The following is a 14,758-nucleotide window of genomic DNA, read 5'->3' as shown; positions in this document are numbered from 1 at the left end:
CGCCCGAACGCCGCGATACCCGCCGAACGCCGCGATACCCGCCCGAACCCCGCGATACCCGCCCGAACCCCGCGATACCCGCCCGAACGCCGCGATACCTGCCCGAACGCCGTGATACCCGCCCGAACCCCGCGATAGCCGCCCGAACCCCGCGATACCCACCTAAATCCGCGATGCAGCACTGCCCGTTCTTCTTCACGAGGATGTTTTTGCTCTTCAGGTCCCGGTGGGAAATGGCAGGCTTCCCCTGGGTGCCGAAGATCTCGATGTGCAGGTGCGCGAGGCCGCTGGCGATGGAGAGCACGACGCGGAGGCAGCTGACCGTGTCCAGGGTGGTGAGCTGCAGGTAGTCGTACAGGGAGCCCATCTCGTGGTAGTGTGTGATGAGCCACAGCTGCGTGCTAGAGTTTCTGGAAGTCATGTCAGAGGCAATAAAACCTAGAAATGGGAAGGAAAGAAAAAAAAAAAAAAAAAGAGAAACAAAATAAAACGACAGAGCTCCTCCGAGACTCCCCCCTCCCCAGACAAGAATCAATGCTGCTAGGCCCCTCTTGCAGTTTAGAACTTTTACACAGTTGTATTGCACTGAAACCAGACTGCAGATACTCATGATGAAAAAAAGAGCTGATGGATTCTGGAACTCTAACTCAACTCTATTCACAAGAATATAATTTTTGTATTTTGTCAGTCATACCAAACACAACTGCTTGTTAGGACCGCATACTTTTTTTTTTTTTTTTAAAAAAAAAAAAAAGGTATTGTTTTTTCCTCCCCTCTTTTTGAAGGACTTGGGGCAGGGAAGTTTCCAGCTAAACAAAAAGACCACCAGGCTGTAGCACATCTGCTGCTGTCCACTCAACAGGATCACACTGGAAAGAAGCAATACCTCAGACAGACAAGTCATAAATAGTAATTTCCATTTTTAAGGACAACCAGCAGCCACTGCAGGCTAATGAGAAAAGTCTTAAACGCATTTCGTGTATGCATCACACGTCACATGCTGTGCCAGCCTCACTTTTACACCCAAGGTAAGTCTATCCTGAGCACTTCCAGCAGTCAACCTCGACATGTCAAAAGCTTGCTGTCCCCAAGGGAACAACGTCACACCCTTCTGACCAACCACAGATTGAAAAAAGCACATCTCGCCACTGCAACAGCGCGCTCTCCAACAGTCGCCGATTGCTTAAAAGGCTGCGGAGGGATTGCTGCAGCCTGATAAATTATTGGGCCTATGGGACTGCTCTGAAGTGCTGGAGGCTCCAAACTCCCCATCTTCTCTTCAGCTGCTCCCCAGCTCACAGCAGAGCCGCGGGACATAAGAAGTGGCAGATGGCTAAGGAGAGTGTTGCGGCGCCGAAAGATCAGCACAGCAGAACCACAGAATAGTAATCCTTCCATTTCAAACACTAGACAGCTCAACCGCTGTGCAACTTGCTTCCGTGGTGAAGTAAGGCAGAGCACCTTTACACATCACAGCTGTGTTTCACAACGATTTTTCTACAAAGGAACAAATAAAAAATTGTCTTCAAAACTCATGAACCTCCAGAACTGCTTTCAAAAACGTGGTGTCTTGAAACTGAACCCAAAATTCAGGAGTAGCTCCTTTCCTGTTACTTCTGAATTTATTGTCTATCAGCACACTGTTGACCTCAACAGCTTTAGCTGGGAAAAAAAAAAAAACAAAAGCTTTATTCCCAAATTAGAGGAACAAATCATGTTTATTAAAAACCTACATATGACATTTGTCAGAAAGAACACCCACTAGTTTCTCTCCTGAAGTCAGATTTCTGCACAATGTGACACTTTCGTAATCTGTGATACTGTCGAATATCGCATCTAAAAAAATTCTATAAAATATCCAGCAAATTTGACAGTTATTAAGAAAGACTAAACACAGCCAGAGGAACATGGGAAATGTGTAATGTAATTTCAGCCAAGTTACTTGCTCTCTTGGGAAGCAAAGTTCAATAATTCACATTTCAGGAGGCCACCAAATTATTCTTGCAGTAACAAAGGAACTGTTTCAGGAAACATTAGACAAACATCTAGCAGGGTGAGCTGTAGAGCCAAGGAATATTCTCTGACAAGAGACAAGAATAAGGAGCCCAAGTAAAACTGATTGAAAACAGACAGACTGCGGGTGAGGTAATGTCAGCACTCAGAAAACACGCCACTGTCTTTATTTGTGAAGGTGGCACATCAGCGAAAGAAGGTCATGTCTACTAGGAATCAAAAGGGCTGCTTAAACTTCAGCCATGGCTCACAACACAAAAAAGCCACTTTCTGAGCTCTCAGAACTGAGCACACAAGCTACAAGGGATGCAGAAGATTAAAAATCATCGTACTTCCGTATTTACAAGGAAATGAGATGCATCATAAAGAGGTAACTACAGTTGAAGTTTAAACACGAAAGGAGCTTAGTTTGACCCTGAGCAGAACAGTTAAACAGAAAAAATAATGGATTCATACTGCACTTTATTCAGGCACAAGGAAAAGTGTTTAAATATTTAAATCTCATTATAAACTCCTCCCCATTTTTTCTCCGTTTCTCCCAGGTAAACTGAAGTTACAAGAAGACAGATCCACTAGAACTTCTCCACCTAACACATTGTGCTATACCCTTTTGCCATTTGGCTGCCCTGCAACAGGAGCTGCAAGGGTGAATTCTTAGCGGGCGGGTCTGCGGCACCTCTGTTCTTCTCCAGACACTGTGCTGCCAACAACTGATTAATCTGGTTGACTGCTTCTTGCTGGAATATTTCAGGAGGACAATGATTCGTGGTTGCTACGACACTTTCTCCAGCCAAGACTCAGATTTCAGCACCCTTCTGGCAAGCCTCCCCCTTAAAATTTCTTTTCAACTATTTATCACGAACACAAGAACCTAATCTCAAGGACTGGAAGATACCTGAGCAAATCTGCAGTGCATTGCAAGGGAACTGCCCAGGTAGCTCACCTTCACACGTGAATATGGCTGGCCTACTTACCTAATATATTCTCATGACGCAGCAATACAGTGTTGTACAATTCAGTTTCCCTGAACCAGGATTTTTCATCCCTAGAAGAGAAGATCTTCACAGCAACATTTTCTCCTTGCCACTGACCCCTCCAAACTTCTCCGTAACGGCCCTTTCCTGGTGGGGGAACACACGGAGTAAAAGTTGTGAATTAACAATCTTCCCAGGGCAGAAGGACAAAGTTAGCTAATAGGATGGAAAATCAACAGCCATGGCCCAAATATCGCACTGATGTAGTTTGATCTCCCCTGCATACACTTTTTGCCACTCTACAGTCATACTGCGCTCCACTGTCCCTTAATTTTTTCCTGTTTGTTTTCAAGTGCAAGCTCTGAGAGTATGGAACTCTCCTCCTTGCACATTGGTACAGTACACTGAGTGTTTGTACTGGGCAGGCGTAATCATTTAACCACCAGCAACGAAAGTGCTTTTGCAGCATACTGCAAGGTCAGTGTATGCAATACAAATAAATCTATGAATTCTGAAGTTAAGAGGACAGGAAGGATATATAATGCTGGGGATACAGCCTTTCCATTCCTATTACCTCAGCCTTTGCAAAAGCAGTCAGCACAGCCAGACACACAAAATGCAGAGTGACAACTTAAAACCAAACACAAAACAAAAAATGCACCCACAAACAAAAACGGATTAAAAACCCCCTCCAAAAAAAAACAAAGCCACCCACCCCAACCCCCTCCATCCTGTGGAGATCAGGACACGTTGTCTGCATGTCAAGCTTTTTACCCAAATAACTTAGAAGAATTGTATGAAATTATCAAGTACCCAAGAGCAAAGCACCAGCCTGGACAAGGCACACTGGAAAAGTTCTGGTGGTTGCCATTTTCATCACAGCCCGAATACAACAGCCTCAGGCTTCATGCAATGAATCGTGCTAGATCTGACCACTATAAATATCCAAATTCTGCCCTTCGCTGCTCTGCCAGTCAGTGGCCTTTAGAGGCACGTACGAAGCAACAGCAGGTATAACCAAATGAAGAGAGATCGCCGACACTGATGCCTCAATGCTGTCACCCAGAAGAGCCTTCCTGCACAAGCGCTTTCATCTGGCTCTGCTGTACGGGCCAAAACACGCGGTCTCTGGAAGTAGTGCCAGCCTGGGTGAGCTTGGGAGCAGGCATCATTCCAGGGAGACACACTAGTCACACGGATATACGCGCACAAAAAGATGTCTCTATATGGCAGGCAAAATCATCATGCATAGCCTTCTGCAGTTTCTGATGAAAAGAAATTGCAGAGCATCAGAGGATGTACACTTGGATTTAACACAAGTGTGAACGTTTGTGCCTACTCAATACATACTATAAGCCAAAAGCATAGAAACTGGTAAAATGTAGGCCCAGCCCCTACAGAGTCACAGATTCATCTGTTTTAATCAGGCTTGATTTAACACCCTGATGAGTTAAAACTTCTGGTGACTTACAGGAAGGTGTTAACCTGTTCTGAGTTCAAGTCACTGAAGAAGCTGCATAAAACGTATTTAAAATAGTCTTTTTTCCTACTAGAATCAATCATTATCACGCCTTCCTCACCTCTCTAGTGCCAGTATGGCACCTTGGCTCAATATCACTGCCTCAGGATATCTTTGACCCAAATGCTTCCTAAAATTACTAAACTCAATTTTACCACTATTCAATTAATAATATATATGCTGAAGAAAAAATTAATGGATCCATAAAATTAACACTGAAGTCTTGCAAAAAACTAAAGACCCAGAAGAGCTTTAGGGAAGAATTACTAGAGAGGTTTTCTCTTTCAGGGGGAGAAGAGCAGCAGCAGCAGCACATCACTGGCTGCACAGTCCCAAAGCAATAGTGCAGAGCAACCAAGCTACAAAATATTCATGTTCCCATTTTAATGGCACAAAATCACAGGGGTTTTTGTTGTTTGTTTGTTTTTTTTTTTTTAAATGCCACGTTAGCCACTTTGCTTGATGCTTTAACTCCAGATGTCAAATCCAGATGATCCTTTTCTAATTCTAAAGCTTTCTAATTGAACACCATTTAATGAACAAATGTTTCACAGTTTGACAGTTTCAAACTTCAAACTGACTTTGCTTTTCCAAAAAGTTTATTTAGCTTACAAAGTACCCAGACAAGCCTAGTTTGTATTTTCTAACATTGCTTTAGTGAACAAAGCTTAAATTTTTCAAATCATAAAGTATGGATGATATTTGCCCCCTTCTTACGTGTAAATCTGAAAGGAATTTTTTCACTTCACTTTCCAAAACCAAGTATGTTCTGTAAGCTGGAGCCTGAAAACTGTCATATGTTATATAAGCAACTGGGGAAAAACAGCTGATTAGGATGGCAGATAAAGATTTCTCTCTGCATTTGTTACCAAGACTTGGTACTAGATGCAACAAGAATGATACTAACCTACACACTCTACAAGAGTGATCTGGCGAGCCACCGTTCTTTGCACCAAGAAAGGAAGTCCAGAACCACTTCCAGATGTGCAGGAATGGTCCAATAAGTCCTGTTCAAAAGGAAAGGCAGAACTTTACAACCTATGAGAAACTACATTTTTTCCCCATTTAAAGACACGGAGGTACACCGCAGGGTAGGTGAAGTTAAAGCGCACTGCCATCTCAGTGGCGCTGGTGATGCCATTTGGTCACTCAGGATCAAGACATACCGTCGCCATCGCCGTACAGACGGCCAGAGAGCGCTCTGAGCAAGATTTTACTGCTTCAAACATCACACGCATTGAAGAGACTGGTAGGGGAGTTGCAACTCAAGCACAGTCACTTTCTGTTGGACCTTTACAAGCAACACAACAAGGAACTGCAAACAAATCAAGTGTCATTTCATTCTCAGATTTCTTATTCTGCCTCTATTTTATATTTGGCGTTACAGTATCATTTTGTTTAATAAATAAGTAACAATAAATTTACTGCCTGTGAACCTGGAAGCTCACTCATAGCCTACAAGCTATACTCTGTAGTGAAATTCCACCCTTTTCCAGTACTTTGTTGTTCTCTCACTTAGTTTATGCTCTCTCAATTCTGTATCTCTCACCTCTGTCAAAGAGGTTAACCTATAAATAGGTTAATATCAACTTCCCTCCCCCCAAAAAAAGTTTTCTATGCCTTGAAATAGTCTGAGCCACCTCAAAAAGAAATAAACTTACTGCCTCTGACTTCTATACTTAAAATCTTCATCCCTATACAATTAGCAGAATGAAAACCAGCATTTACTCTTGAACATTCCTGCAGACTTTTCCTATTCTTTCAGTCACCTGTGTTTTTTTCCTAAGCAAAGATGACTAGAAGGGTACAGCAACAGAAATGTGTTTTCACTAATTAGAACTACAGTCACATCCCAGCCCCATCAATCTGTGGTATCTGATACTCTCAAAAATCTATTTTACGAATCCCTGTGAATAAATGTGCATTAGAAATAGACATTCAGAACTTTGAACATTTTTTCTATTACTATAAACGGACTCCAGAAACAGCCAGAGCTGAAAGTTTCTAATTGAAATGGTAAGACAGATAAACCCAACATATTCCTGTGATACAGCTTGCTTTTTCAGCAGCTTTGTAATCCGTGGCCTGCACGCGGTTTGCACTCGGCTGACCATTTTGTCTTGAAGTAATATGGCGAGGAGAGTCAGTTTTGCTGAAGGAACCCTTCGGACGGGTGTCTCGAGTCCGTGTGAGCCGAGCGGAGAGGTGACGGCCCACGGCCCGGCACCCACAGCCAGGGATGCCTCGGGGGCACCTGGACCGGAGCCGGCCACCGGCATCGCTGCCTGCCAGCGCAAGCATCGCTCGCTTGACAAACATTTTCCTTCAGTTTTTAATGACTTTTCCAGCCAGGGCTGGAGGCTCCCACCGAGCCCCGCTCCCCGAAGCGTGCTTTGGCAGGTGGAGCAGGTGAGCACCCCAAACCCTCCTGAAGGGCTGAACCGGTGGGTCGGCTTGCACAGCAGCCCAGGCCCCCCGTCGCCCACGCGCTGCCCTCCCCACTTCTGAGTCTGAGCGCCGATTTATGAAGCTACGCGCCTCTTCTGCCAAGCAGAGCTTCGGCTGCCGCGGGGCGGGCGGAAGGCCGGCTGCTGCAGCCCTCCTCCCTGCCACACTCCTGCGTGCCCCACCGGGCTTTTGACCGAGCGGGAACCACTGGCGAGGGGCTGGCTGCCTGCACCCAGGGCTGTTGGGGATGTCAGCGTCCCGCTGAACCTCCGGACACCACCCAGAGAAGAACAGGTATCTGAGAGGTCCTGTGTCGTACCCATCACTCCTACAGGTGCCCTCAAAACCACATGGCACCTTAATGACACGAGGCAGCTCTGTTCTAGCGACCAAATCCCAAACATAAGTGCTAAAAGTTAATTTATTAAGTAACAGAGAATAGAAACCAAATCATGCGACACTTTGCTGTTATGCAGGTAACCTGCCAGGTTAGGATCTGTAGATACAGCGCAGAGCTGTCCTCTGCACACAGCAACAACTGCCAGCTGCAGAAGCCCACCACCTTCAGCCGGGAGGGGAAGGGGAGAGAGACGATTGCTTTGGTAGAGAGACACTTGCTTTGGGTAGAGTTTATTTCACATGCATTACGCAGAAAATGGAGATAGTAAAGAATCGTTACTCCCAAACTACAGGCTCTCCTTTGCTCATTCTGCCCCCATCCACTTTTCTGCCCTTCTCCTCCATCCTGGTCTCATCTCTTCCCTCCAGCCCGGTTCCAGCCTCCCTCCCCTTTCCCCTCCGCCCTCCGCAGCCCTCCCGTTTCCCCCCCGGCTCCCGCTCCTGTCCTTGCTGCCACTCGTGCCCCGGCCCGGCGCAGTCGGTGGCCGGCCGCCCGCTGCCGGGCACGGCTGCCGCGCCCCCTCCTCCAGCACCGCCGCGGGGGTGCCTCGGCTCGGGGGGACGCGCCCGGGCGCTGCGCGCGGCACCACGGGCACGCGTGGCTGCGGACGGAGCATCAGCTCTTGGAGAGGCTCCAAACCGCCAGCCCCGAGAACGGCCACCAGCACCTCTGGCACCACAGGGGCTTCTCTGACAAATTTCAAGTCCCTGACCCAGCTTTGAACCTCTTTAAAAGGCAGCACCCAAATAGTCTAGCGTAAGTCTCCTTCCCTGAAGTGGCTGAATCCCACTAGATGAACTCAAAAAAAAAACCCCCGTCATTCTGTGGTAGATAACAGTCATGGGAAGTTTTGGCCCAAACTACTCAAGTTTTAAACAGACACGGTGTACACTAGGTATGTCACTGATACCCCAGAAAATTTTCCATAACAAGTCTTTCTCAAACAGCTTTTATCAGTTTCTCCTATTGTTAATGCATGGAAACGAGACTTCAAACTGTAAGCTTATAAAAAACCATGAGTGAAATCCTAGTTGAATGTTAAAATCCTATTAGTCTTTTAAAATGCTAATACCCAGCTACTTTTATGGCTAGGACTTCCATACTAGTTCAAAGCACTAACAACTGTATTACTGGACTTTTTTTTCTTTATAAAGGAAAATAGGATAAAAAAGCATAAGCATACTCACCTTTCTAGTATTTCCAGCAAACTGCACTACTGGACTTTAACCAGATCATATGAAATTTCATTTCTCCTAACAATTTTTTAAATGAATGCTCAAGAAAAAAGATAATCTAAGAATGACAGGAGATCACTATTTTGCCTTTTAACAGGAACTGAGAGCTCATTTTCCTTCCTGCTTGTATCAGAGGGAAAAGAAAAAAAAAAAAAAAAAAACAAAACACAACAAAGCCCTTATCTGCAGTAACTGTAAAAACAAGATTTGAAGAGGCCACAGCTCTTTCCATTCCCCATTAGGAAGCTTAGGGCTTTAAGCATTTGTTACACTGTGAAGACTAATCCTAAATGTAAACTAATCTTACGTGTAACAAACCCAGCCATTTAAAAGACACAATGGAGAAGAAAAACCCAGAACTTAAAAAGACTTAGTATTTAGATGAACTCTTAGAAACAAAGACCTACCAATTATTTTTTCTTTACCTCACCGACACTCAAGAGGCACAGCGGAGGCACTGTAATCATAAAGCCAAGAGGGTCTGACAGCTGATAACAAACCAGCTCCATTAGACCAAACTTTTACAGTTAGCAACTTCTCCCATTTCTTTTAAAAAGAATTTTGATTTAGTCTTCTCTGTTTTTATCACCATTTCCAAGTAACATTAAATGACTTGAAGTGCAAAAGGTTTGCAAATGGAATGGAAATGGTCTTGCACTGATAAGAGATAAGAGCTGGTAAAAGCTGGAAGTCAGTGCTTAACGACAGATAACCAGTCGCACATATGCTGAAATTCAGGGTGAACGTATCAAAACTGGCTGTTTCAAAACAGTAACACAGAATCAAGCCTTGTGGGCTAATTAAAGCAAGCCAAAGGCATTTAAAAAGATCACTGAAGCAAAATAGCAGGGCAGTAGTGGAAAGCTGCAGCAGTTTGCAGCACCCTTGATCCTGCAGTCACCTGAGGTGCCTGGACATTTCAAGCTGGAGGAGGGAGGCCGTGCCACCGCTCCGTCCTACCGAGGAAAGTGGCATTTAAAAGCCCAACTCAGTTACCAGAGTGACCACCCTGAGGTCCCTCTAGATCGGCTTCTTGTCTCTGACTGTACCCAAAAGCAGTGCCCTTTATTAGGGGTAGTAGACTGCAGGAGTATTAGACATATGGAAGTATATAGGGACACTGGGATACTAGAAGTGGAGTGAATTAGAAGCGAATATGGGAATATTTTAATGTACATGATACTCTCCTCTAATGCTGTCCCAGACTCCAAGCACATTCAGCTCAGGGACTTCCTTAGCTGGATTTTTTTTTTTTTTTCCCAATGTGCTTAACAACACAGTCTTCTCATCCTGTTGCTCTCTGAACACATAGAAACCTGTAGCATCTAGAAAAATCACTGGGCAAAAAGTTCCGCTGTTTCAATTATCACTGTGTTAAGAACCACCTTCCTTATTTTTATTCTCGCTCTTACTTGCTGATTTTGATGCCTCCCCCTGTTGTCCTGCAGAAGGTGAACAAGATGTTCCTATCCATCCTCTCCTTACCCCTTGCCACGTCATGTCTCCATCATACCCCCCACCCCTGTGAGAGAACCAGGCTCTTCCTCCTGGCTGAAGCATTGGTTTACTTACTTGTTCCTCACATAGGCTGTTTCAAAAATGCATACTGGGGCATCTGGATGACCAGGAGTCTGAGTACTCGCTTTTAACCTATTCTTCCTTAAAGAACGTTCCCTGCTCCAATGGTATCTCCTACTGGCTACCTCTTGTCAGGACATACTGTCTGGTGAATGAAAGGGTTTTCCACAGGACTCTTCCAGCACTTAAAGCAGTATTTTATAGAAACATCACTGCCTCAAAACAAAGAGATGCAAGAAATAGTGTCCAGCTCCCCAAAATAGTTTCACATTTTGAGTGGTCCCACAGATCTTCCTTTTAATAGATTCCCATAGCTGGGCCTGCAAAGCAGTTGTCAGCTTTCAGGTGAGGAGGTGCAACTGTTTTCTGCTTCCCTAGTTGCTGATAACCAGCACTTCCTAAGGAAGATATTGAAGGTTATTCCTCACTTAAATACCCACTTCAGTTTCTCTCTCCTACAGAGAAAAACATAGTCCAAAACACAGAAAGAAAACATGTAGTCAATGTACTTTGTAGCATATTTTAAATAAATATTTGTGTTTCGGACCATGTTTCTGAGCCGCTTTTCAACCCTGCAGTGAAAGCACGTGATGGGCGGAAAGCACCATAACAGAAAGTGTTTTCCAACCTCTTAATGTTGAAGAGATTTTATCTTAGAAATGCAAGAAGGAGGAAACTTCTCTTTCCATCCGTTTCAGAAACAAACACTCAAGCTGCCTCTGAATTTTTACTTGCTCAGTTTCAATAAAGCTGCTGGGAACACGTTCTGGCCTCAAGTAAAAGGGGAAGATAAATTAAGTCTTTAAAAAAGAAACAATTCCCCATGTCATTTTATTTTCCAGAGACTACGTGAATGAGAATGCATTTTAAAACTGATTTTTGAATAAGCAGCTCTCACTTCTTACTGTTCTTCTGTCAACAAAATTTCACTCGTTTCCTAGCCATACAAGAGCCCTTCTACTAAAATGATGGAAGTCAGGTTTGAAGTTTTTAAAAGTTAAAAATATCTGTATTTTCTTCTGCCCCTAACATCACATATTCGCCAACCTTTCAGGCTGCTTTTCGTACATCAGAGGTGCAGTACATTTTTACACCTTTCATATCACTTCAGGCTACCCAACAATCAGGCATACTCTGCTATTTAGGCATTGCTTCTAGGAACATAAACAGTTTGTCTACGGTTTATAGCAATTCTCCAGGTCAAAGGAGCTGTACTTGCAAACGCTGTATTTTGGTTAAATTTCATTGCAAGCATAGGAACGTCACCACAGAAGCCCTGACGCGAAGTGGCATCCCCTGGCAGCAAAAGGTCCTGTTACTGATGTGGCCACATCTGGGAGGTACGAGAGGGGAGTTCAGAAGGGAAGAAAACTCACACAAATTTTCACTGTGCACACAGGTTACTTACTGCCAACGTGCTGTCTCCAACATTTGATGCAATGAGTCCCTCAATTGTGCCATATTCTGCATCTCTAGAATTAAGCCTCTCCATATGGTTTTTCTGTATTCTCCGGATGATCAGCACAGCTACTGCAGAAAAAACTACCAACACTATCACAGGAGCCAGTATAACAATGATTAGTGTTTCCATGCTGTAACCTGCAGCTTCTCCTTGAAAGGTTTGCCCTTGGAAAGGAGAGGGGAGGGGGGAAAAGAAAAAAAAAAACAAGAGGAAAAAATAAGTTTGAGACTTCCCAGAGAAGGTCTTTAAAACCAGTAGCACTGATACCAACATTTAACTTGGCATCCACCTGCTCTGCGAGAGAGGCTGTGACACGGGCAGAGCGATGAGCGTGCCCTTGCACAAGGGCTGCTATGGCAGCCGGTGACCCGGCCCTGGGAGCAAACCCGCCTGTGACACTGCACCCCACCGGCAGGCTACCCGAGCCCCCACCCTGACTGCGCCCCCCGACCCCCACCACTCACCCACCGGGACAGATCATTCAACCTCTGGACATCAGAGGGGGGCCAGCGGGCCGCAGGGGCAAAAGAGCGGACCGGGCTTTGTTGTGGTGATTAAACCCTTACTTTCACTAGCACTGAAGCCATCTCGCTCCCAGCACATTAGGTGAAAGCCAAACCTTTTTTCTTTCTCAAAATTCACTATTTATTAACCTCTCACCTTTAGAAGAAGGCAGCTGTGCAGTGATATTCATGTTGCACAGGTATCCTTGGCAGCACTCAACAGCTTGGTCAGGAGACGGGGGTGTTTTGCACGTCATTTTCCCTTGCTCGTAGACTTGGAAGCAGCCTTTCTGGTAAACCTTAGCACCGTCATTAATGCTCAGGGAAGCAAAACATTGCTGGCCTTGGCAACGATCTCCATTCCCACAGGACATGCCTTCACACACACACTCGTAGTGTACCATCTTTAGCTTCAGTTCGTCATCTGTAGAAGGGGAGAGTTGAAGAAAAACACCATCATATTCTTAATAGTTCCAGTTATATAGAGATAACGAAATCATTAGACAATAAAACCCTCTGTTTAAAGGAAGAAAAATGACTTGCAGCTACTGCTGAAGAACCATCAGGTAGGAGCTAACGATACCAATTTAGCCATTTCAGCAAGGCAAAGGTATGAGCTTGCACCATCAAAGACATACCAGTCATATCTGCCCACTCCAAGTACTCAAATTTCGAGAGTTCAGTGACATTTTACATCACCTCTCACAAATACACTACTGCGGGTATGCAGCACGGGAGGGTCATCTACACAGAGACGCTCAGCAGAGGGGAAAAAAAACTAACAAACAGTGTAAATTTAATACAGATTTGCTAAACCACACTATAATTCTATATGGAAATAGTTATTCTCGAGCATTCTGGAAATTACTTTCAATCAAATTAAGGCCATTTAAATTTGCAGGGGACACAGCTACACAGGATTTAGTGGGTTTAACTGGCTTGCTTGAAAAGTGAATCTGGACCAACTTTCCCAGGAAGACAAACCTTTGAGTACGGCCTTGCCAGTCTGAGTAACCACTGACGTGAAGTGTTGTATCTGCCAGCAGATACAACACCTCCCTTCCAAACCCAGGTGCTTCAGCTAAGTAAAAGGAAGAACTTTTAAGAGAATGTACAGAGTAGGAAACTAAACTTCTGAGTACCCTCAGCAAAGTGCCTGGAGATGCCTAGCCAGGAACACCCCCCTGTCCATGCAGAGCCGCGTACGCTGCCGCTGAGGAGCAGCCCGTGCCTGTAAGAGCACAGCTCTGGGTCCCGCCGGTCTCTCAGGAGAGGACACCGCTCTCCACTGGCTAATGGAGAACACTGGGAACCCTTCAGTGTCCTGGAAAATACACTCACAGATGTCTGAGGGAAGGGGCACAGCTGTGAAGGACAGAACAAGTCGCTGATCTCTGTTACCCACACCCCATGCATACACACACATTTATGGCAGCTTAACTCATGTTTACATTCTCTTTTCAGTTCTAACACGCAAGAAAAATTTCCAGACACAAATACAGTGGACGCTCCTAAAATAGGAGCTGAGCATACCATGCGTTGGACTTTTTCAAGCCTATCATTAGAGCCTGCCCACTGGGAATATAACTTTGTCTTCCGCTTTGTTTTTCTCTCCTCCTCCCACAGTGAACAAATATGCAAATATAATTTTCCATTTCTGAACCACTAACGAAAACTAAATTAGGGAAAGAAACCTGAAATCAGACAGCACCTGTCACATTGATTTCAAGTACTGGTATGTACAACCCCAGTCATATAAGTATCAAGTAATACGTTCCCTAATTTTGTGGAACTTTTTTATAAAAAGAAAAAAATATGCTAAAGATGTCTATACTCAAGGTTCTGCTCCTTCTCTTCCCACAACAGCAGCAGTAAAACACAAATGGTATTGTAACACACAAGCCCTTAATCTTGGTTTGCGTGGCAGGCACTGCCGAAGGCATCCAGAGCCAGAGACCGACAAGGGTGCTCGCGTCCCGTCGCGCCTTTGGCAAGGGCAGCCCCCCCGGCAGCCCCCGAGCACCACGCACTGCGGCCGTGCCAGCCAGCCAGCCCTTTCTGCTGTCACTGACAAACCCTGGCCCGTCAGGACAGAGCTGAGGAGGTCTGCGGGCTGCAGGAACACCCGTTTCAGAAATAGCTGCTGTATGGAGTAGGACAACTCTCCCCCCATCTGAGAGCGGTACCAGTTCTACAGGGAAAATTCATCTGGCTTACAGCCTGATCCAGCCTAATGCTTCCCCCTCTTCTCTTGACCCGAGGACCCTTCAAGGTCGAGCATGCCTCACGCAAGCCAGCGGAGCAGTTCTGGCAGAAAACCACCTCCCCTCATGCAGCACCTCTTGGAGGAGCTCTGCAATCCCCAAACGGGCCAGGAAGCCACAGTGCAGCCAGAGCTGCTAATCAGCTCACGCGGAGCAAACCTGACATCCCTTACAAGCCATGGACTAAGGCACGGCAACTCCAAACATGTTACCTGGCTTTTGGAAAGGCTGCTCTAGTCTGAGCAGGGTGAGAGATCCAGCATGGCACACGGGCCGTGGAGCCGTTTAACAGAGCACGACGACAGAGCAACACTGGCTACTTACGCGCGAACTGCTGCAGATCCTGATCTGTCTGCAGAGCA

General features: G+C 45.4%; 1 protein-coding gene across 2 annotated transcripts in view; it reads right to left on the bottom strand.

Annotated features, from left to right (window-relative positions):
• ACVR1 (activin A receptor type 1) overlaps window positions 1-14,758 on the bottom strand; it is a 66,686-nt gene that overhangs the window by 12,693 nt on the left and 39,235 nt on the right. For both annotated transcript variants that reach the window (XM_042784054.1, XM_042784055.1), the window contains 5 exons: window positions 12,290-12,556; window positions 11,576-11,793; window positions 5,414-5,513; window positions 2,988-3,134; window positions 163-438 (listed from right to left, as the gene is read on the bottom strand). In XM_042784054.1, coding sequence (XP_042639988.1) covers window positions 163-438; window positions 2,988-3,134; window positions 5,414-5,513; window positions 11,576-11,793; window positions 12,290-12,556 — 1,008 coding nt within the window. The remainder of the gene's footprint in view (window positions 1-162; window positions 439-2,987; window positions 3,135-5,413; window positions 5,514-11,575; window positions 11,794-12,289; window positions 12,557-14,758) is intronic.

This window comes from Tyto alba, unplaced genomic scaffold (genome assembly GCF_018691265.1).
Source record: "Tyto alba isolate M040663 unplaced genomic scaffold, T.alba_DEE_v4.0 Super-Scaffold_7, whole genome shotgun sequence".
Taxonomy (NCBI): domain Eukaryota; kingdom Metazoa; phylum Chordata; class Aves; order Strigiformes; family Tytonidae; genus Tyto; species Tyto alba.
This window is presented reverse-complemented; position numbering and strand designations above follow the sequence as displayed.